Source organism: Perna viridis, chromosome 11 (genome assembly GCF_037379345.1).
Source record: "Perna viridis isolate PV_CMFRI_1.1 ecotype Kerala chromosome 11, ASM3737934v1, whole genome shotgun sequence".
Lineage (NCBI taxonomy): Eukaryota > Metazoa > Mollusca > Bivalvia > Mytilida > Mytilidae > Perna > Perna viridis.
The window spans coordinates 24729879-24752275 of record NC_142455.1 but is presented as its reverse complement, the minus strand read 5'-3'; the positions used below and the strand labels follow the sequence as shown (position 1 = coordinate 24752275).

Sequence of the window (22397 nt, the reverse complement as noted above, 5' to 3'; positions counted from 1 at the left end):
TTTGAGTATTTATTAAAAAAAACATCAGGGTGGGGATATCTACCTTTTCACCTCCCCCCACCCCTCAAACCCTTTCTTATAATTAAAGTATTGGTTTGAGTATTCATACTAAACATATCAGGGTGGGGCTGTCTACCTTTTTTGCACCTGCAAACCCCAGCTATTTCATATGAAAGACACACACATGCACAATTAAGAGGAGACCTTACTACTGGTACAATGTATTCTGGCTAAATGTAATGATAAGTAGACGGTGTTTACTGACAATGTACTTCCGTTTACTGACAATGTACTTCCATGTCTTGCACACACTAAGTATGGGCCTGATTTACTATAAGTTTGATTTTAGTCTGTCCATCTGTAGTCACATAATGCTTTTTATGGTTATTATACGCCCGTCAAAGATGAGATGTATTATGGTGTACCATTGTCCGTCTGTCAGCACTTCAGACAATAACTCAAAAATGCTTTCAACAACTTTAATGAAACTTTGGTGAATTGTTCATATCTATTGACATAAGCTCCCTTTCGATTTTTATAAATTTCAGATTTTTCGTTTCCGTGTTATGAATTTTTATACTTAAAATAAGGGAGATTTTCAAGTTTTCACACAATTGCTCAAAAACACTTTCACTAACTTAAATGAAACTTTGGTGAATTTTTCATATCTATTGAAGTATGCTCCCTTCCGATTTGTATAAATGTCAAATTTTACATTTCTGTGTTATGAAGTTTTACACTTTAAAAAAAGCCAGAAACTGCCAAGGAAATTTTATTCCTTGAAAAATTGTTTAAAACAGACCGTTTGTTATGATGATCGACTAATAAATATAAAAGGTACTTGGTAACCTTGTCAGAAAGGTGTGTTTTAAACAAGATAGAAATGTATAGGTGAAAAATCAAGACAACAAACTTTAGGTAGCCTTGATAGTGCCAAATATTTTGTACATTTTTTATTTACTTTATTTTTGGGGGTAGGGCATTCACAGTATTTCTAGTTGATCTTATAAATTCATTAAAAGCATAAGGGCAATGGGCGTATCATGCACTTAAAGTGCAGCTCTTGATTGTAATCCATTTCCTCAAATTAACAGATCTTGTTTTTCAAGTACAGTGTTTATGAGGAGGGCAAAGGTCATAGTATTAAGAATATTTCCTGGAAGGTCTTGAGTACTGCTCTTGTCTGTTGAATACCTTTACATGGTTGTCATTGGCTAATTAAGGATAATATCAATTAATCAAGGGAACTGAATTTCTGCTGCAATATGTCCTTCTTTACCTATTGATTTCTTTGACAAAGTTTGCATGTTTGACACCAATGGCAGATCTGAGGTCTAATTCAAGTGGAAGCCCCAGGGTGATAGGTCTTCTAGACTTTAATGAACTTCAGTGTTTACATTGGCAGCTTTTTTATTTATACAAGCTTTAACTTAAGCCAAAAAATGTAAATAAAAATCAATACAATGTACCACTAATTTGAATGCAAAACTATCAGATGTAAATCAAGAGTTGCAAAATGTACATTTATACAACCGAATTAATTTTAGTTAAACTAGAATTATGAATTCTTTTTGATTAATGCAAACTTAGACATGCATGTGTTTCAGTGTATTTACATTTGAAGGTTTGTAGGCATCTCATTTATAATTTTTTAAACTTTCTACACTGTACCTTTATATCTTATAATAAATACTGTTTTAGGGGTAAGGAATCAATCAAATTGATCACTGCAAATTATAATCACAAATTGAATGGTAATCATTTGATTAGCTCTGTTATTTCAACACTTATGTATCTAACTCCTAAAAGAGTTATATATCTTCAGACAAACATACAGTTAATAGCTTAGGCACTGAATATAAAAGTAAGTATTCACAGGATCCACGTTTGGGAAATTACCTAAACTGTGAGGTGAGTATGACAAGTAAACTTGTGGAGGTAAGTGACTATGTTTTTCCTTTTTAATAAGTTAAAAACAACTGTATTATACTTATTATTTTTATAAGTTTTTTTGTTTTGTATTGACAATAACAAAGTTTAAATTTTTTGCAGTGATGGTGGATTCCTCTCTCACAATGCAGCCAAAGATACATATCCACAGCCTATACCCACAAAGAAAGTCATTTTTCCAGCTCAGAATGGGTCGGCACCAAAAGATGTCCCCAACCATACAGAAAACGATCTTCCTACGTACAATGATTACATGGTAAGTACAGAGTTATCTCTCCTTTTAACCATTTTCTGACAAGTTACTTTCCCTATGAAATATAATAAGTATATTATGTCAAGGAAACTAAATTGGTAAATGCAATGATGTATGGTAAAGCCATATCTTTTATATGAATTCACCTCATACCCCTTATAGCTTATGTGAAACCCAAGCTGAAGTCCCATCACTGATAATCCAATAAGGCTCCCATTGTGACAGGGGTCCTCAAAATGAATGATGGAAAAGAAGAGAACTGAGGACTGAGCATGAATTACAGTTACATGTGTACTGATAATCTTTTTATGGGTCAACATCACTCTAGTGGTCATTGTTTAATCAGTACAGGAAGAGGTAAGTTGTAGGCAATGTAGGAAACAGTCCAGTCATTGATTAACACTGTGAAGGTAAGATTTGAAGGAGATATTCATGCTTGATTGAACAAAAGTGTTGTATTTTGTGCTGTATTGACAGTTCTATCAAAGAACCTGTACAGGTTTACCTTACTTCAGCAATGCTAGAGGTTGCCTGGCAAGCTATTTTCTGACTTGGTGCCATCCTAACCTCTAGCATCTGACATGTTGAAAGCCACCGCAAATGTTAATTAGCTAAACATGTGTTTTAAAATACTTTTTGTCTTTTATTTACATAAAAGAAGTTTAACCTAGTGGAAATCAAACGATAAAAATCCTTAATATTTCTTAAATGTCTAGAAAACATTTGTAATGAAGACAGTTGTCAAAGTGACCAGCAATTTTAAATTAGGTCACTAATAATTACGGAATAAAATATATTTTTGACAAAACGAACTTAAAGTTGGTAAAGGCAATTCGTTGGTTAATTTGATATGCTCATTTCGCAAATTTTTAATTCTGTAATTTTATCAACTGGAATTACACTCTCAAAAGGCTAAAAACCAAATATGAAGTTGATTTTAACTGCTTTTACAAAGGATTTCCAGGATTGCTGAATTTTCTCATCAGATAGGTTATTGTTTTTCTTTAGTTTAGTCACCTTCTACCGTCTAATGATAGAAAAACTGTATAAAACGTTTGGAAAAATAGTTTACTATAATTCTGCCGATTTCAAGGAACGAGCGTTATGCTATATGGCGCTCGGAAGTAAGAGGTTAGGGTATGGAGGAACGGAATTCCAACCTTTTACGTTGTAGGAGTAAGGTTTACCTGATTTAATGGAGTAAGGGAGATAAGTCTGATGTCCTTCAATGAATTAGAATTTCTTGTAATTTAAGTGAATATTTTCGACTGGAAGTAAAGTTTTGCTAAATGTGAAGCAGGAGTCAAAACATTAAAAGTTCAAGTTTACATTTAGTACATTTACATTGTTATTTGTTTTTGTCTTTCAATTTCATTTACAGTAAGCCTTGTTCTCCATAAAAAAGAAAATTCTTGCCTAAAAATATTTTCCCTGTTGTAAGAAATCCTGGTTCAGAGACCCCAGTAAATTGAATGATTGACTAAGTAGTCTAGACACTTTAATCACTGAGTAATTGCTTTAAGTCGTTGTAGCTGTACATCTTCTCACCTTGATCATGGTCTACATTTATAATAATGTTACCTGATTTAGTGTGACAAACGGACCAAAACGTTATAAACCTCATTGGTATGTGTGTCTTATCTGCCTGTAGTAAATCTTCTTTTAATGATTTAAAGACTATTATAGGGGAGGATGACCTAGCATATGTTACCTTTCACTCAAATAAAACACTAAAATTTAACATTTGCAAATGAAATGTAAACTGACACTCTTAGATTATATTACCGTAACTTAGTCTTCATTTTAAACTTTTTGATCCAAAAATCCAGACCATATTTTGGAGAGCTTCTTATATAGATGAAACTGACCTTTGTAAAGAATTTTTGGAGGCTCACATGCAATTTAACTAGCCTTGGGTTTTGGACTATTGTTTTTTTTTTTTTTTGTGAAGATGCAGTTCATAAAATTTGGGACGCCCAATTCACAACTTTTAATTTTGTACAAACTTAAATCCAAAATTTTTAGGGTATAGACCTAGTAGGTTTGTTAACCTTTTAGAGATCCATAACTTCGGATATAATAAAAGTCTACTGGTTTCCTAGTCCAAGTTTCATGACCTCCAATTTCAAGATATTAATGAACATTTTTAGAGCTAATTTTGACAGAAAAAAAGTATGGAACTTAAATAAAATCCAGCACTATTATGAGGACTATTTAAGCCAAATTATTACAAATTACATGAAGGTTAATTGAAAAAATTCTTCTATTAAAAAATTGCATAATTCTGAAATTATATATTTAAAGTACAGATAATGTATTATGTAACAGCATAAAAGTTATGAAAAGCATTGCTTATGTTACCTCCATGTCATATTTCTTTGAAAGTTATTAAAATTGTCTTTTCTTTATTACTCAACTTGTAAAATGATGTGAAGAAATGAAATCATGCATTGAAATTATTATGATCAACATGCAGGAATGTGAAATTTGAAGATATATGATGGTATGAATTATTTAAAATTTACATTGAATAGTCATCTTTAATTTAATATGAAAATTCAGTAAAGGAGATAATTAGTGCTTCACCCACATGTGAGAAAAATTTGGTATTTTTAGGTTTGATTTGATGAGTATAGAAATGGTCATGTAGGAAGCGGGTTTTCTCATTACAGGAATGGCCATGTAGGTAGGGGGTTTTCTCATTACAGGAATGGCCATGTAGGTGCGGGGGGGGGGGGGGGGGGGGTTAAAATTTCTGAGCTGAAAGTTTAATATTTTTGTGTTTTTTTATATGGAAATTGAAAAGAATAAATGGCTTTTTTTATTTTAAGTGTAAAACTAATTGAATGGCTCATTTTGAGAGGTTTCAGTACATTTATAAAGTGTAAGATTTGATGGTGTGGAGGTGATATTTGAATCAAAATAAGACCTATACCTTAGTTTCAATAACTTAAGTTTGGATGGGTCCCAGTCTTAAGTTTTGATTGTCCCAGTCTCTCATGTCATAAACTTACATTGAAGTTCATCTTTTAACCAAACATCATTTCTGATTGCTGTGAAATTTTGTGTAATCTGACATTTACATGTTTGGAATTAATACCTGTAGCTACTTGGTTAGACACTCTGCCTTCATTTCATTTTGAGTTTGCCACAGCAAAACTATGAAAAAATATAAATGTCATATGCAAATCAAAATAAGACTAGAAAAATGAAATCCAAACAATATTAAGCCGATCAATACATGAACAATCCTAACCGAAATTCTTCAAATATTCCTTACTGTCCTTAAATACAGAATCATTATGAATGATACTGTATAAACATGAACTTGTTTGCAGGGATTGAGTAGGCTGTACAAAAAGAATAATGTTTCATCAATGACATTAATATGACATTATCTTATGTCAAAAGGAAATAACTGCATTGTTGTCTTACTTGTAGTTAGACAAACCCATTCAATTGGGTGGTAGTGGATTTTTATGTGGTCTAGTCTTTATTGTTATTGTTGTAGTAATACTGTTTTATATCAAGCGTCTCCCCATTTAGGCAGCAACGTAAACAAATATTATTTTTTTATGCACTTTGAATAAAAGAGAGTTGATCTTTTGTCTAAGGGGCATGTTGCTTTATGTCTCTCCATTCAACATTATTTGTTTTGTAATGCAGGACGAGCTGGAGCTTACCTGTTGAGCATGCTTCTTAAATGGTTTATAATATTTTTTAATAAATATTGTGTCATACAACCTTATAAAGACACTGTTACCGAATAGGGTATGTAAGTCTCGTCACGTGACTCCGTGGTTTCGTAAGAATGGGTCATAGTCTACTATTCAAATGTATGGAGATTTGTCATTATCATAGCATTGAGTTCAACATTAAAAGCAAAGTATCTATTTTGGGTAAAAATACTGATTAAAAATGACAAATACCTATTTCCAAGGGATAAAAATGTTAAGAAAAGCATAAAATGGAAGATTTTGCACTGTGAAGCAATTTTGGGAATTTCCCGAAAGTACACAATAAATGCAGATCGGTCTTCAGATTTCAATACGTTTTACACCGGAATTTCCCGAACGAAAACTGAAACTAGAACAAGACTTACAAACCCTATTACAGCTAAGCTTTTGTAACGATGTCATTGTACCAAGTTAGTCTAAGGAAAATAACGTATCTTGTCCAAAAGTGGTATAACAATAATAGGATAATTAATTGGAAAGAGTGGATAACCAAAATATGATCACAAGTGCTGAAGAATTCCTCGATTTAACGAATGAGCAGAACTTTCAGTATATCACTGCTATCGATATAATAAATTCAATTATTCAATTTAAAACTTACGCCTTATAGAACAGCCTTTTCATGAATTAAGAACTGACCTATAATTATATGAAGATCAATTTGTGTTTAGTCTCTGACCAGGAAATAACACTTTTTCTGAAATACTTTGGACTCTTAATTAAAGGCACATAATGACCAATTGTTGGTTGTCAAATCATGTCATTGATTTGGGCACTAATACTAGCCGTTTTCTATGATTGGTTCCACTTCTCCATTACTTTTTATGTGATAATTTGATTGACCTGAGAGCTTGATCGTTTTGTCGGAAAAATTGATCCATTGAAAAATGTCAATATTTTTTTTATGGAAGGCAGAGCCATTTCCTTTTATAGTTATGAAAAAATGGGTTTGATGAACTGTGGTAATAAAATTTGCCACAGATTGAGCTTTCATAAGAATAGCGAAAGCGATATCATTACTTCTTAGAATTCTCAACCCAAGTTTTATTGAAAATGGATATATAATTATATGGAAATTTTATTTTTATGTATTTTATGTGATGTTTTATTTTGCATCCAATGCACATCTTGAATTTTATGCACAATTTATGGTGAAAGTGGGTGCAGGAATCTCCTAATCCATGGAAAGATATTTCCATTTGTTCAGGGATTTATTTTGTATGTCACTTTTCATATGTGTTTTGATTTTTTTTGGTCAAATCCAAGTTTCCTCGGTAAATATCAGTGTACTTGAAAAGTTTTTTCTGTGATGAATTTTTATATCAATGAAATTCAGAGGAGTGTGATTATTTACAATTTTAAGGAAATAGATTGGTTACAATTTTCTGTCAATGTGAGTATGACAGGTATTCTTCAATGTCGGGTCTAATGTAGCATGAGAGATTGTGTTGTTGCGCATCCATTTATTGGCTTTGTCATGTTTAAATATCAATTTGCCATAAAAGTGATTTTAATGAAAAATTTTTATGTCAGTGCTTTTGTTTTCTATTGTAAGTTGTGGTATTTGTCTGAAAATGTACTTTATGAAAATGTATACAAATGTGGGTCTTTTGAATTTAGAAAATTTAATAATGCCTAAGTTGCAAAAGTTTTGTATAACCCAATTTATCGTTTATCTTTATTGAAATGAAGCAAAGAAATGAGTGAAACATGAATTATTGTACTACAATACTTTTTTATATTTCAGTATTGATTTTCTTAAATTTTAATTTCTGGAAAAGAATAGAAAATCTCCACCTCCTGTAAAAAAAACCTGGGCAGATTATATGTGTATCAAAAACAGGCTTGATATTCTCTGTTGAAGATTGGCATAAAGTACTGTTTTTCAACTGATCACAGAGTCTGTAAATTTAATTGTGGAAATAAAAACTTGTTGATCGATTCTGGCAACAACTTTGTAAGCAAATGACTAACTTAGATAGTTGCAGGACTCACAAGAAAATACCATTACATTAGGAGCCAAGAGCCATTTAATCTTTCTGATTTTTTTTTTTTATTGAAAGATATTCCATTTATTTTGTAGTCACAGAGTAATAAATACTGTCATTTTGTTGTGTATGGTAATTTAATTGTGAGCTGACTCTGATTTGTCTTTTTTCATCACATAATGTCAATCTTAATGTGTGAATCTCCAACCGCAGAAAATGTGTATTGGTTCAGGAAAGGGTCTTCAATTACTTGAATTGTTCATTCCTTCATGAAAATCATGTGAGGCTCTCCAACATAATGAAGTATGGTTTAGTATGAGAAATGTTTTTATCCTACAACTGAGTCATTAGTACATTAGTGAGGAGAAGTCTTGTAAGTGAAACTCAGATACTGAACAATAGAATATGACCTCTATTCACTCCATAGTACTAAATCGTGGATTAGTGAGTGATACTAAGACAAAAAAAGTGTATTGATAGACTTGTCCAATATGCTGAGATCTCCATGAAACCGTTAGTCATGTGTAGTATTGGTAGACCACAACAAATCTATCTCCATGAAGAATGAGGAACATGTGTACTTTACCATTTGGAATGTGACTTATTAAACTTAGGTGTTTTAGCTTCTCCTTGAGGGATTTGAATGGAATTTCAGCATTATTTGTCAATGAGGAATGCAGCTGGCAGGAACCTTTGGAATAATAAATTGTTAATCCTCCAGGGATGTGTTGAATGATTTTCATTACATTCATTTTTGACAAGATATTTACAATACTTCAGATGCTTGAGGGTCTGTGAACATGGTTTTAGCCTAACCATATAGAACTGATGGTGGCAGCGGGCAGATGTTGTAGGCCGTAGTTGGTAACAACATTATATAAATAGTTGTGGGTCGAAGTTGTCATTTGTGTTTTTTTTTTTTCAGCTCCAGGAATAAATTGTTGTGCTAAAATATTTTGACAAAGTAGATTGTTTTAGTCTGTGTATGGAAAATATATATTTATTGCATTCCTGAAATGTGCTGCGTAACAAAAGTCCAATGTGCACTTTGGACTGAGAAAAAGAAATGTCAGCTTATTTCATAACATTCGCAACTGTTCCTGGGAGGACATATTTCATGTGTTACTTGTAAGAAGGTTTGCTTTGAAGTTGATCCTACATATTATTTTGATGCAAGGTGACCTTAATCATCTGACAGTTAGGTTTATGAATTATTGTTTACTTAAATGTAATTTTATTTTTCAAGCAGCCTTCAGTGTGTACTAATATCTTTATAATTTTTGTGTTAATTTCTAAAATTTGAAGTCATTGGTTTATGTGTTGTCAATTAGTTTTTGTTCAATTATGAAGAAGCAAGGTCTGTACCCAATTCACATGTCTGTGTTATGTTTTGAATTAGGTTAGGTTGATAAGTTCTTGTGACCTCCTTAATTGGTTCTTCTTAAGGTGTTCGAACACCAAACTGCGAAATTCCACACATAATGTGAAGAAACTCCAATGAAATAGGTAGCTTATCTCAATTGACCTTCCATGACCTCTTTATAAGGATGGATTATCTTTAGGTGACCCCATTGACTTTTTGTTGTGGGCGGGACCAAAAAAAAAAATTGACCTGAAAGAAGTTTAATACCTGCAGTTGCCAGATAAAGCATAATCTTTTTTGCATTCATAAAGTTAAAAAATAAATGGTTTTACAAATATCAGGTGGTAACCAGAATTGTTTATAAGGTGTGAATAAGAAAGAATTTATAACTTTAGACCTGGCTTTGTTGTACAATTTAAAAAAAAAATTAAGATTCATAATCCATCAATGAAAAGAAAGATAAAGATTTAAAAGGTTACTGGACCTCTAATTTCTAATCTTAATTGCTCAAAATATCTTTTATTCATTTGTTTGTTTCCCCAAGGCAGGTTGAGATACTTGAAACTCCTAAGGAAACGGTTATTTCATAAATACAAGTATTGATATCAACACTTCAAATATTTACTCAGATTAATAAATGAAAGAAAAAAAAATGGTGTATTGAATAAAATATTCTAATGTAGTTTTATATGGGTAGCTGACTTGCTGCATTAAGGCATTTAAATTCTTCTCTTCAAAAAAAAAATTGAATGTAATAAAGGCAAGATAGGATTGTAAGGTTTTAGTTTTGAAGGGGAAATGTTTTTACTTAGTTCAGTGTTTTATATGTGACGGATTACATCATTGTAAGGATATGTTGTAACGTGATACAAGGTGAAAATACCAGCCATTTTGTAGTATCAATGTATTGCCGTTATCTGGGACTTGAGAATTAAATAAATATTGTCGGCTGAGCTGGAATGTTATTTCAATACTTGTTTTGCACTTAGGCCTTTTAAGAAGTTAGATAATGCTTGAATTAGTCTCAGAAATCTGAGCACATGTTGGACATAAGATGAGAAAATTGCTTTCTATGTTTCATGCAATGGGAATTACAAAAATGGTAATTTAGAATGTCTCATTACCTGTTTTTGTCTTGATGCTTAGTGGAAAAATTGATGTGCAGCTTAAATTATTTTCAAAGTCATTTCGACCATAGTGAATTAAATGAGTATTAAATACCATTAGGGAGAAAGGAATGTGTATGTCTCTGCATGGTGCATGGCTGAATAATAAACGTGTAACTCTGACAGGTAGCAAATATAATCACATGGTATAAAGAGTGAGACTTTTTTGGTATTTAAACAAATGCAAATTATCCAGCGTATGTCTGTCGTGAGAGGAATTTTGATTACCTCATCTCATTTCAGTGGTCGGTGATGTGTTTTGTTAGCCGAGCATGGAATTTTAGTCTCATATTAATTTTGTCACCTATCCTCTAAAGGTGGAATAGAGAAGTAGAATTTCTGAATCGAATAAGATTATGAGGACATGGACTTCGGTTTCACATTAATATTTTACCTATCCTTTGAACATGTATGTTATGGAAAGGATATTGTTGGAAGATAAAGTGACAAGCTAAATGAGATTTTCAGATTAGAATTAATTTATTACGGAGTTGTGCTATGGTTTACAGTCCGTCAAAAGACTCGTCTTTGTCAGTTAACGATTTATCGTCAGAGATTAGAAGTGTGTCTGTGTCAAACCTTGATGAAAATGAGATGAGCGGTGTCAGATTCTGTCCAAACTCCCATGATCCTTCACTGTCAAAAGATGTCTGTTACAAGGAAGAACAAACTGAAAATGAAATGGGGAAAATTGTCAAGTCCAAGGAAAGTAAATCTTTAACTGATAAGGAAATAGCTAGAATTAAAAGGAACAAAAGAAATTCAAGACGAAAGGATGTTTGCAAGTCTATGCCAATATTTCTTGAGGATGACTCAGCTGAGAAATTGGAGGATAGAATAAAGGCAATTGTTCTAGACACGTCTGCTTCCAAGTCTCAAGACGATACTGCATTGTTTCAGTCATTACCAATTTTGGATGATGTTATAGAAGAGAGAATTTCTAGAGGTTCAAATATAACTGATTCTGAGAAAATTTATCACAAGCTTTGTCGTAGAACTAAATCATTTATATTGTCACCAGATGAAACTGGGAAAACTTTAACTGTAGACATAGAAAAGAAAACTTCACCAATGACTAGGAAGCAGTCTGTTGGTATTGAGAGGATTAAGTCAAGAACAGAATCTAGAAGTGCTGACTTAAGGTACACAAGAACTAGTTCTTTGTCCAGAGAAAAGAGTGCCAAAGTTCAAAACACACCAAAGTCTAGGACTTCATACTCTCTTCTTGGAACTCATAAAGAATGGCTTGATAAAAGTGTCAACACTAGTAACATATCAAAATCAGTGCCTTCTTTATCAGATTTGTCCAGGGGAAGTAGTGAATCAAAAAGTGAAAATATCTGTGCTAGTCCAAAGTCTAAATCAGGACTATCATGGTCTCAACTGGTAGGGAATCTTAGGTCATTTGACCAAGAGAATACTACACCACAGGATCGCCGTGTTCCTAAATCAAAATCTGTAGATCAGTTAGACAAACCGACAAAAAACTCCAAAGGTATTCCGAAGGATCTCAAAGATATTGAAAACAAAGACAATGGTGCCAGAATGTTAACAAGTGATCTCAAAAGTTCTCTGAATAAAGATAGTGGTGCAAAAAGGCTCCTTCAAAATGATCTCAAAAGTGCCCAAATTAAAGACAATGCTAAAAAAAACCAAGTTGATCTCTATAGTGCAAGGAAAAAGGACAGTAGTGTGAAAGGATCTCAAGTTGATCTCAAAGGTGCCCACAGTCAAGGCTGTGTGTCCAAAGGGCTTCAAGTCAATCTTAAGAGTGTCCAGAATAAAGATAGTGTTTCGAAAGGTCAACATGTTGATCTCATGAGTGTACTGACTAAAGAGAGAAATGCCAAAGAATTCCATGGTGGTCCTAAAACTGCCAAGTATAAAAATGAAGTTGTTAAAAGAACTTACAAAAATGACAAAAATATCAAGTGTAAAGATCGTTGTGAAAAAGTGGGTGCCAATGGCCAAACAAAGATCTGCAGTGATGAGCTGGTTCTTCGTCAGTGTCAGATAGGATCTGCTACCGTGTTTGGTCTGGTCCAGATAAAAAATGAACTGGTAAGGATATAAAGCTAAAATACTCAATCCTTACATTGTTTACTTTTTATGCTGGGCTTAAAGTAGGTCATTGACTACCTAATTCTTTTTTGGGCAGTTTTTTGTTTTTTGTGTTTTTTTCCCCCCGTATATTAGTTGTGTAAGGTGATGAGTGGGGATAGGCTTGTTGCATTGTATGAATATGATTTTTGTTATATTGATATTATTCAATCAATCCAAAACCATTCTTTTTACTTTTGCATGTGGTATTGGAAAGATTGAGAAGGGATTATTTTATAAAGACATAGCCATTTTCATAAATTTTATACCAGTATGACATTGATAGTATTGACTTTCCATTGTTTTTATTAGTCCCCTTCCAGCATTGCTCAAGGTGGTGGTATGGGACTATAGGTTGCACTCTGTCAGTCAGTCTGTTCTCACTATGTTTTCACACTTTTTTCCTTCATACAGTTGAAAGCATTGAAATGATATTTTGTAATGAGTATATTATGATTGTTTTTTTCTCTCTTGAAATTACAAGCCTTGTTCAATTCCAGCTATTTTTTTTTTAGAACAAAATAAGTTTCGTTTAATTGCTGTTTTGCAATGAAGAGTTTTAATAAATGATTTCCATTTCTGGGTAAAATAATGCTGTAACAGGATATTGACTAAATCTAGACTCAACTGTCTATGTGTACAAGGATTGATTGTTTTAAAATTAGGTCAGTAGAGTTAAAATGATCTAAAATACATTGAAATATAAAGAGAAACCACTTCATAAACTTCAAGTATGCTTTGTGTAGTGAAGATTTATATGTTGTTGTAAAATACATCTATAATAGACATCCTCAGTTGTATATAGAGCAGCAATAAAAATGTTCCCCATTGCTGAGCTCAACATTCCCGGAATTTTTCAGTAGCTTCCCATTTTGTTATGTAAATTATGAATTTCAACTGGAGACAGAAAAATTTAATAGGTCTATCATTCTATTGACAAACTTCATACACAAATAAATGAAAAAGAAATGTATTTATTTTCTTTGACCTTTGACTGGGCAGGTATAAAAAAAATCTTTTCATCTTAGGAAAATGATAGGGAAAAAATGTGACACTTTATTTACATTTGCATAATATTTTTAATGAATGTAGGGGGTAGAAGATTATTTACTTTAAACTTGTATCAGCAAAGTATTAAATAATATTTGTAAAGTGTGCATTGATATGACTTCCTCTTGGGGAATGTTGGCTTGACATATAATATGGAGGGTTGGAGTAGTGACATGTTTGCTGAAGTATTGAAGTGTTTAATTTGACACTGGGAACATGCATTTCTACCTATCTATAGAAGGAAGGCCTTGTCTAATATTTGGTTAACATATTTATGGTAATGTAATTCCTCTAATAAGGAAGAAATAGTTTTGAAATTAAAATTCGATGACATAATATCTGAGTGAAAGAATGAATCATATTATAGATGTGCAGAAATTTAATGTATTAACGAAGGTATAGGTGAATTGTAGACGGCATTCCTAAATTACCTGTTAAGTACCCAAAACAAAAGAAAAAAAGAATAAAATACAATTCCAGTATTAAACAGAAACAAGTTCTTCTATTATAGGGAAAAAGAGTCTGTTAAAGTAATTGTCATGATATATGTAGTAGCACTATCTTTAACTTGGGAAATTTCAAGGTGTAGGAAAAAAGACGTAGGCTTCTTGTAGTCTGTAGGATGTTTCGAGGAAAACATTTTACTTAAAAATAGAAGGATATCCAATGCTGCTAGTATTTGACCATTTTTAAATCCTACTCCATTCCTGAAACTGATTATGTAATAATGGTCACACTTGACTCCATCACCATTTTTCTATTTCTTCATATTCCAAGAAATAAATACAAAAAAAATACCCTATTATCATGTAATAAATGCATTAAAGATCAAATTTCTATAATAGGTGCATGTGAATACCAATGGACGTCATCCTGTTCAGGTTGTATATCCCTTGACACCCACTCTAAGTCATGAAAACATGTCCTGCCATAGTATTTTTATAGTAAAACACGTAATTAGCTCCCAGGCTATAACAGCATGATCTGAAGTTAATTTACAGGATTGAAATCTATATACCGTATAGGAAATTCTTAAAAACTTATCCCATCATTTGTTTCTGTAACAGTGGCAATAAACTGGTCTTGTGAATTACTATCCTCTTTGGTCCATTGTTTGGGGGAAAATGATGAAGACAATTGCACAAGGTGTAGTTTTTTCATGTTAGAATATATAAGTGAAGTTTGGATTTTACTTCAATTAAAGGGAATAATTTCATAAAACTTGGAAAAAAATTAAGCAGTTCATGTAGGAATTGAGATTCTTTATTGAAATGCTATTATTTATTTTTCCAAACTGGTACATGGGATGTTATAGTACACAGGTTAGTATGATAATTCCAGTACTGTACTTGGTTCTTCTAAAAAATATTGAGACATGTTTATTCAGATGTCAGTGTAATTGTGGCAAATAACTCCTGGAGAGAGTTGATGGAATAATCCTCCAATTTTCACACCCTTTATTGACCCAGTATGGTATTTCCCACTAAAAAAGATAATTTCCAGAACCTGCTGCCCCATTTATTGTCTCAGCATGGTATCTCCCACTAGAAAAGATAACTCCAAGAACCTGAAGCATTCATTATTGTCTCAGCATGGTATCACTACAGTCAAGAAGGTCTGAACTTAGATCCTGCTGTAAATGTACCAGAGATGATTTGAATCTATTAACACCTTATAACTGGGGTGACAAAGCATTATGGATAGATAAGCACCATTCCTTCTTGTTATAGAAAGGAAATTAGTTAATGAAAAATTGTATATTTGATATGAATGAGATGTATATGTTCAAGGTACCAAAAAGTAACATTGAAACTTCAAATTTTGTTATGATTGAGGTAATCAAAGATCTTTTTTATGATACTGCTTTTAATCAGAGAATATGTAATCAGACATAATTTTGATGAATAAGCAGTATTTGTATATTCTAAAAAAAAATTTTGGATTTTATGTTTGATTTTAAATGTCAGTGTTTTTTCTGTGACCCTTAGTGATATAATTGTGAATGGATGATTTATGACATTTTGATATCTATTTATAGCACAACAGCAACGGTTACCCTGAAGGACATGGTCTGGTTACCATCAGGATGATCCCCGATGAACAGGGGAGATTTGGCTTTAATGTCAAGGTAAGGGTTAATATCTAGTAGCCTCAGTTGGATTGTTTGGGGGATAAACATTATTGTCCTGGAAAATTCCAATGACTTGTGGAGATTCGTGTGTACATACCATGTTTTCTTCCGCTTCCAGTTGAATTCTATCTTTTTAGCTCACCTGGCCAGAGACAAAGACACAATTTAACCAGGTGAGCGATTCAGGCTCCTGGCAGTCTCTTGTTGAATGTTACTGTTACTGTTCTTTTTCCATTGTTATTCCAATAATACTGAAATCTGTGTAGTGTAATCACCATGTATTTTGCATGTAGCTTCAGCTTGATTCATTGTACTTTGTGACTTTTTCTTGGTCATACACTTGACTACTGTATTTACAGTTGTAGGTAGGGACGGCTGTGTTCTTTTTGACACCTGTCATTTTGTTGTTTAATGTACAGAATTCATCCAACATTATTTGAAAGTACCCCATTAGGGGAAAAATTAGGAAATACAAGCTGGTAGCCCAGACAATGTTTTTGTTTACTATTTTGTATACATGCATGTTCAACTAAACTTTATCCAAAAATTTTGTAGCCCAGCTCAAAATCTAGTAGCCATGGGCTACTGAGTGACTGCTGATTATTATCTCTGTGGCCCAGAAGGGTGGTAGATTTCAATTTTTTGTCGGAAGATTTCAGTCAGTCAGCCAGTGTTGGTAGGCCTTCCTTCAAAGATTTTATAGTTACTGGACTTCTTTCAGTCCTTGATAGTTGTTTGGGGACTTTTACTGTGAAAGTAATATTGTTCATTGGGTACCAGTTTTCATGGTTTTCATGGTTTTGATGAAATAAGATATTTGGTTACCAATGAAAAGGAAATGTCCCTTTCATTTGTATGGTATAGTACTCAAGTCCATGAAATCATTGAATCAAGAAACTGATCATTTCCCCTTTAACCATAATGACTCGTTCTCACTAATTAAAGTACTTTCACAGTTTATTGATTCCAAACTCGGTTTTTTATCCAATAAAGCATTAATGTATTCATTACTTTCTGCTTTTTATTAATAGGGTGGGGCAGACCAGGGCATGCCTATCATAGTGTCAAGAGTAGCACCAAACACTCCTGCTGACTTGGCGATACCTCGTTTAAATGAGGGTGACCAAGTACTGTATATAAATGGTAGAGATGTATCTCAACACACACACGAACAGGTAGGTATAGATTGATTAAAAATTAGGAACTTACAAACATACAGACATAAATCTTAGGAGTCCTGTATGTGTAGTATTTTTTGTGGGGATGGAGAAAGTGTCTATATTTTAACCTCAACAATATATCTTTACGGTGCTGTAGCTCAGTATGACTAAAATCTTGAAAGCTAGGTACTAAAAATCATTTTATTTATTATAATTTACGAACTTTGATAAATTTTTAACTGACCATGTAAGTATTTTGTGTTGTGGTATTTTATACACCCACTCAAATTTTATGTTAGGCTTTATATAGATAGGGTATATGTTGTTGGAGATTTTGATTGCTGTACAATGTCAACTTCCTGTATGTGTGGGGGTATTCCTAGCACTGCATGCAATAAAATGTTCAAGTCAGAAGTGAAAGTCAACTATTTCTGGTTGTGTAAATAACATTTTTGACAAAATTTATATGAACAATCTTTCATATTTTTGAGAAAAAAAAAAATAGACCAACTTAATTATTATGACATAAACTACAATCATAAAATAAATACATTGTACTTATGTATATTTTTAGGAAAATGTCAGTTTCTTGAGAAATAAGTTTTCATGTTTTCCAATTCTGTCTTTATTTCAGGTGGTGATGTTTATAAGAGCCTCCAGAGAAACCCATTCTGGTGAATTAGTGCTTATAGTTCGTCCTAATGGTAAGTGTAAATATGTTTAACGAAGGAGTCTTGTTTCCTGCAGTGAGCAAGAAATAAAAGGGTAGGTCAATAGGGAAATCACATTTTTCAAAAAACATTTTACATTGATAATGGGGGAACAATCTAGACTTTAACAGTGTTTGAGCCAAAATGGCCATAAAATGTTAGGGGTAGTCACAAAAACTAGGGTAGCAGGAAACATATATTTTTTTTTGCTTCAGTAACTATGCAAGTACTATTATTCTTTGGGTGTGAGTTTTCATGTCAATTGAGTGGCTAAGCCATAACTTTATTTTAAGTAGAGTTACAATTTCAATCATAGTCAATCCTCTTTTACTGATCATCTGTGATTCAGCAAGCTCTTTTCTGATAAGACAATGATTTCAATATATCTATGTAGATTTTAGCTGTAGACCACTTGTTGTATGTAAGCATGATTTTGCTCTCCCTCTGAAGGTCACAGATTGACTGTATCATTACTTGTAAACCACAAATGCAATTCTCTATAAACTCCTGAAGTTTTACTTTACCATGAAAGTTAAAACTTAAGAAGAAAAGAACTCCTGCAGCATTTTTACTTTTCCAGATTTGCTCATACTTAGCATGGCCTGTACATAATCTATATTTAGATTATAGATAATCATTACTAATACAGTTTATGTACATACATGAGCCTGCTGTATTGATTTAATGCATATTTTTTACCTTTTAAGCTTGGAAACATCGTATGTTTTTGTCTTTGTTCATTATTGTTGGTAGAAATGTCAGGTTTTTATTTTCGAACATTTTGGAACAAGACAGTGTTCTATTGAAGATTTAATGACCAGTTGTTAGAATGCAGTGGTCTAACTTGGAAAAAGTCATTGTGTCAATACAATGAAGTCCATGGAAACACATTCCAAAAGTAAATTGTTATTGACTGCTTTCATATTTGCCAACAAGGATTCATAATACATGCTTGAGACCTTGTGTCTTGAAGGCAGTTAGGATTAATACATTGGTTATAGCAAAGTACAAGGATCCAAGAATGGCAGGAATAATCTGTTAAAAATTTATTAATATTTATTTTGATGACGCTCATGGCTCTCCTTAAACACTGGAAGTGCCACTGTTTGTGGATACTGGTGGCATTCATGGTTCTATTAATATTTAGTGAGTTTTTGTTTTTTCCTACCTAATGAAGCTATTGAATGGAAATTGCAATGCTCTTGATATCAGTTTGTAACATGCTTATGATTACTTTAAAATTTAAGGTTTTTTAATAAATTTTGAACTAAAATGGTGCATACTTATGCCATCTTTGAACTCTAATAATTTTCAAGGTCAAAAGTCAAAGGGCAGAGTCATATTTGTACAAGGGAAGTGTATGTCCTGCTTTAAGTTGTCCATGTGTCTTTTTTCATTGGTGCCGGTGCAATTACAAGTGGTTGGAGAACAAAGTCCCTTTATTATTTTTTCAGTATGCATTGCTTAGATAAGAAATTGTGAAGTACATGTATAAGACATAATTATGTAAATAGATTTGTATGCAGAAATTTTATAATTCATTTCCTGCACCTGCTTTGAAACAGATTTTTTCTTCGTTTTCACCCCAAAACATGAAGTTTAGTAGTTTAGGAGAAGTTTTGGTTTTAGAAGTTTCAAGAACTGTGTGGTTTGATTAACTGTCCAGTCACAAGAATTAGAACTTACAACAATAGTAAGGGACTGAGATACATACCTAAAGCAATGCTCTCTTATTTGACTTCGTGATTAGTTAAAACTTGCTCAAATATTTGAGTTAGGTCCAAAATGCATGTTTACAATGAAGGTCTGTTTCTTTATCATGTAACCAATACATGTACATGTGTAGAGTTGCTCTCTCCACTTGAAAACATTTTTAGTGCACCAATAAAAAAGGTGTTTAGATTTCAGTCCTAATCAGATCTGATAACCCTGATATTATATTGGGCTGAAGGATATCTCTATCTTTCTGTAAGGTTAATGGTATTACTCATGCTCCACCAAAAATTACATTTAATGAAGTTTGTTTGATACCTGTTAAATAAGAGAGAACTAAAAAGGAAAAAAGACGGAAATAGGGATATTTAAATTTTCAAAAGACAGGAAATTTTAATTTTCATTAAGTTGAACTCTAAAAAATCATCAAAGAGAGCCTGATCAATTAAAATTTGGAATAGGAAAGTATTAGAAATTATTGTGCAAGTACAATGTAAGAGCTTTATAGTGACCATGAAAGTTAAATTAAAGCCCCTAGGAAAACCTTTCTTTCTGGATGTTAAAATGACAAATTGAAATTGGAATACATTTCACTACGAATATATCAAAGGGAGAATCAGCTGATTAAAGAAAATGTTCTTCGCTTTTCGTAACTAATATTCACCTGTAGAAAATTCCAGTTCTTACCATATAGACAGGTAGAGGAAGTAGTTAGCCTTTGGTTGTACTATATGACTTTATGTCATCAAAATTTGTACTCAGTGACCCCCATGATCAGCTGATAATCAAATTTCTGTGGTTAGACTGTAGCCCACTTGTTTTATTGTGTGTGCAGACAGAATGTATCTTGTGGTTAATCAGGACAGCATGAAAATTCTAACAAAATATTTTTAAGTTGAAAGACAAATTTGTGATTTTGAAATTGAAACTATAATTGAATATAGGCTATCCTAGAACGTTGTTTATTACAATGTCCAGCATGGTTGGGGGATTGAATTTAGGTTGTGGTTGTATTCTTTATGTGTAAGCTTTTTTGTAGTATTGTAAAAGTTCTTTAATTCATGGGTACCGATTTTTGTAGATTAGGGAAGAAACACAAGTTGGTGGATTTTTAAATACGTGGTTTTGATTTTTTTCTATATAAATATCAATGAAAATCTCCTTTTCGTTGGGAATCACATTTCGTGGTTTGACCTACCCACAAAAACCACGGAAATTGGCTTCCCAAGAAAAATAGTACTTTCACAGTACACCCAATTTTTCACTGAAGTAACTATCCCTCCAGGTTTTGTTTCTTCGTTCAGAAGGCTTTGCACTGAATTGATGTCTTTTCTCCATCCATTGTTTAACATTTCTCCCAAGTCATAGTTAAACATATAAATCCATTAGAAATACTCCATACAAACATATAGGTGGTTGATTTTGTGAGGAATATCTTTATTAGCAAACTCTTTTGTTATTTTAAAAAAAAAATTATCCAAAGTAAGTTTCCTCGGGCAAAAGAGTTGAGTTAATTTGCTTCGTTATGTACCTTCTAAAAAACATGCATTTAGGTCTGTCTTGAAGTTCTTTTTATTTTAAATACTGTATTGTTTGAGTGAGGCCATACCTGGATATAGGCTTCAAGAGTTGTGTTTTACCCCATTAGATGGTAAAATGAATCAAGCACACATAGCTGCTCAGAGTTCAGACAGGTTACATGTGCTTTTTACTGGTTTTCTATCAACAGTGGTTTAGAACCAACAATTCAGTACATTAATATTTTCCTACTCATAAACGAGTGTAATACTAACATTTATGTTTATTTTCAGTGTATGTAGGAGAAGACCAGCCTCCAGGTGACCCTGACCCTGACCTAGTTTACATCCCAGACTCGCACCAGATCACTGGCTCATTGACAGGAGCCAATGCTTTAGAAAATTCACTCATGTTATTACAAGAAAGTCTAGAAAGTGGTGCAGCATTAGCACAATTTGAAGTAAGTTATTCTGAGGCATCTGTTTTAGTCTGATGGAATCTTTTTACTCCTCTTAGAACATGCTAGGGAGGTAATTGTATTAGTAATGATTGTCATCTATGGGTACATTACAGGCTCAGATTCACAGGGTGGGGATGGAGGGCATAACACCCATTTTTGCATGAAATCTTGATTTTTTCACTTTTGACCCCAACATTTTCATCCCTGCATTACTTCAATATACATTCACTCAAAACTTTTTACTAGTATCTCTTGGGAAAAAAAACTTTCATGTAACAATGAAATTAAGTTGCATGATCTTTAGATTCCTTCATAATAAAAAAAAAAAAAAAAAAAAAAAACAACAAAAAAACCAAAAAAAAACCATTTTGTTAAATTAATAAATGTTCAAGAGAAAAAATTCAAAATGTTACACTTTACATGCATCATAAAATTTTTGCTTTCACACTATTGTCTGCTTCAATAGTCAATAATGCAAGTATTTTGCCTTATTAAACTTCAAAGGAGATTTTACTGTTTGATAGATCTAATGTCGATTTTCTTTTTCTTTAAAAAAAAAAACAAAAACAAAAACAAAAAACAATGGTTTAAATAAGAAAGAAATGCTTTAAAAAAAAAAAACAAAAAAAAAACCAATGGTTTAAATAAGAAAGAAATGCATAGTAATAGATATCAAAATGCTTTTTTGTAGCAATTATACAGGAAAAAACCAGGTATGACAATGAATGCTGCCAGACAAGATACCAATGTTGCAAAGAACAGATATAGAGATATTTCTCCTTGTAAGTTTTATCAGGATTGAAAACATATAATTAAAAAAAATATTTATCCTGGTTTTGTCTTCATAAATATACAGTTTCATTAAATTCTGTGTTTTTCCATTAAAATCTTCTCATTCATGTAATCTGATTGCTTCAAGTTTGAATCGAGGAAGAATTACTGTGAACATACTAATGTTCATTGTGTACTAATTTCTGCTGTTTTTGAGGTGGACAACAAAACCGTGAAATTGATTTTTAATGCTTATAGTTTTTACAATCGTGAAATTTTATACCCATTAATATGTTCACTTGACAGAACTGCAATAATTAATTTATT

The 22397-nt window shown here is 32.4% G+C and overlaps 1 protein-coding gene across 11 annotated transcripts in view; it reads left to right on the top strand.

Annotated features, from left to right (window-relative positions):
* Positions 1-22397, top strand: part of LOC148603485 (tyrosine-protein phosphatase non-receptor type 4-like) — a 113922-nt gene that overhangs the window by 83758 nt on the left and 7767 nt on the right. For 10 of the 11 annotated variants that reach the window (XM_088551769.1, XM_088551766.1, XM_088551767.1 and 7 more), the window contains 6 exons: positions 2053-2206; positions 15646-15735; positions 16770-16913; positions 17533-17602; positions 21133-21299; positions 21991-22081. In XM_088551769.1, the coding sequence (XP_088407895.1) occupies positions 2053-2206; positions 15646-15735; positions 16770-16913; positions 17533-17602; positions 21133-21299; positions 21991-22081 (716 nt within the window). Of the gene's footprint in view, positions 1-2052; positions 2207-9949; positions 12519-15645; positions 15736-16769; positions 16914-17532; positions 17603-21132; positions 21300-21990; positions 22082-22397 lie in introns of those variants that run through there. The other variant, XM_088551768.1, reaches the window with a different exon arrangement.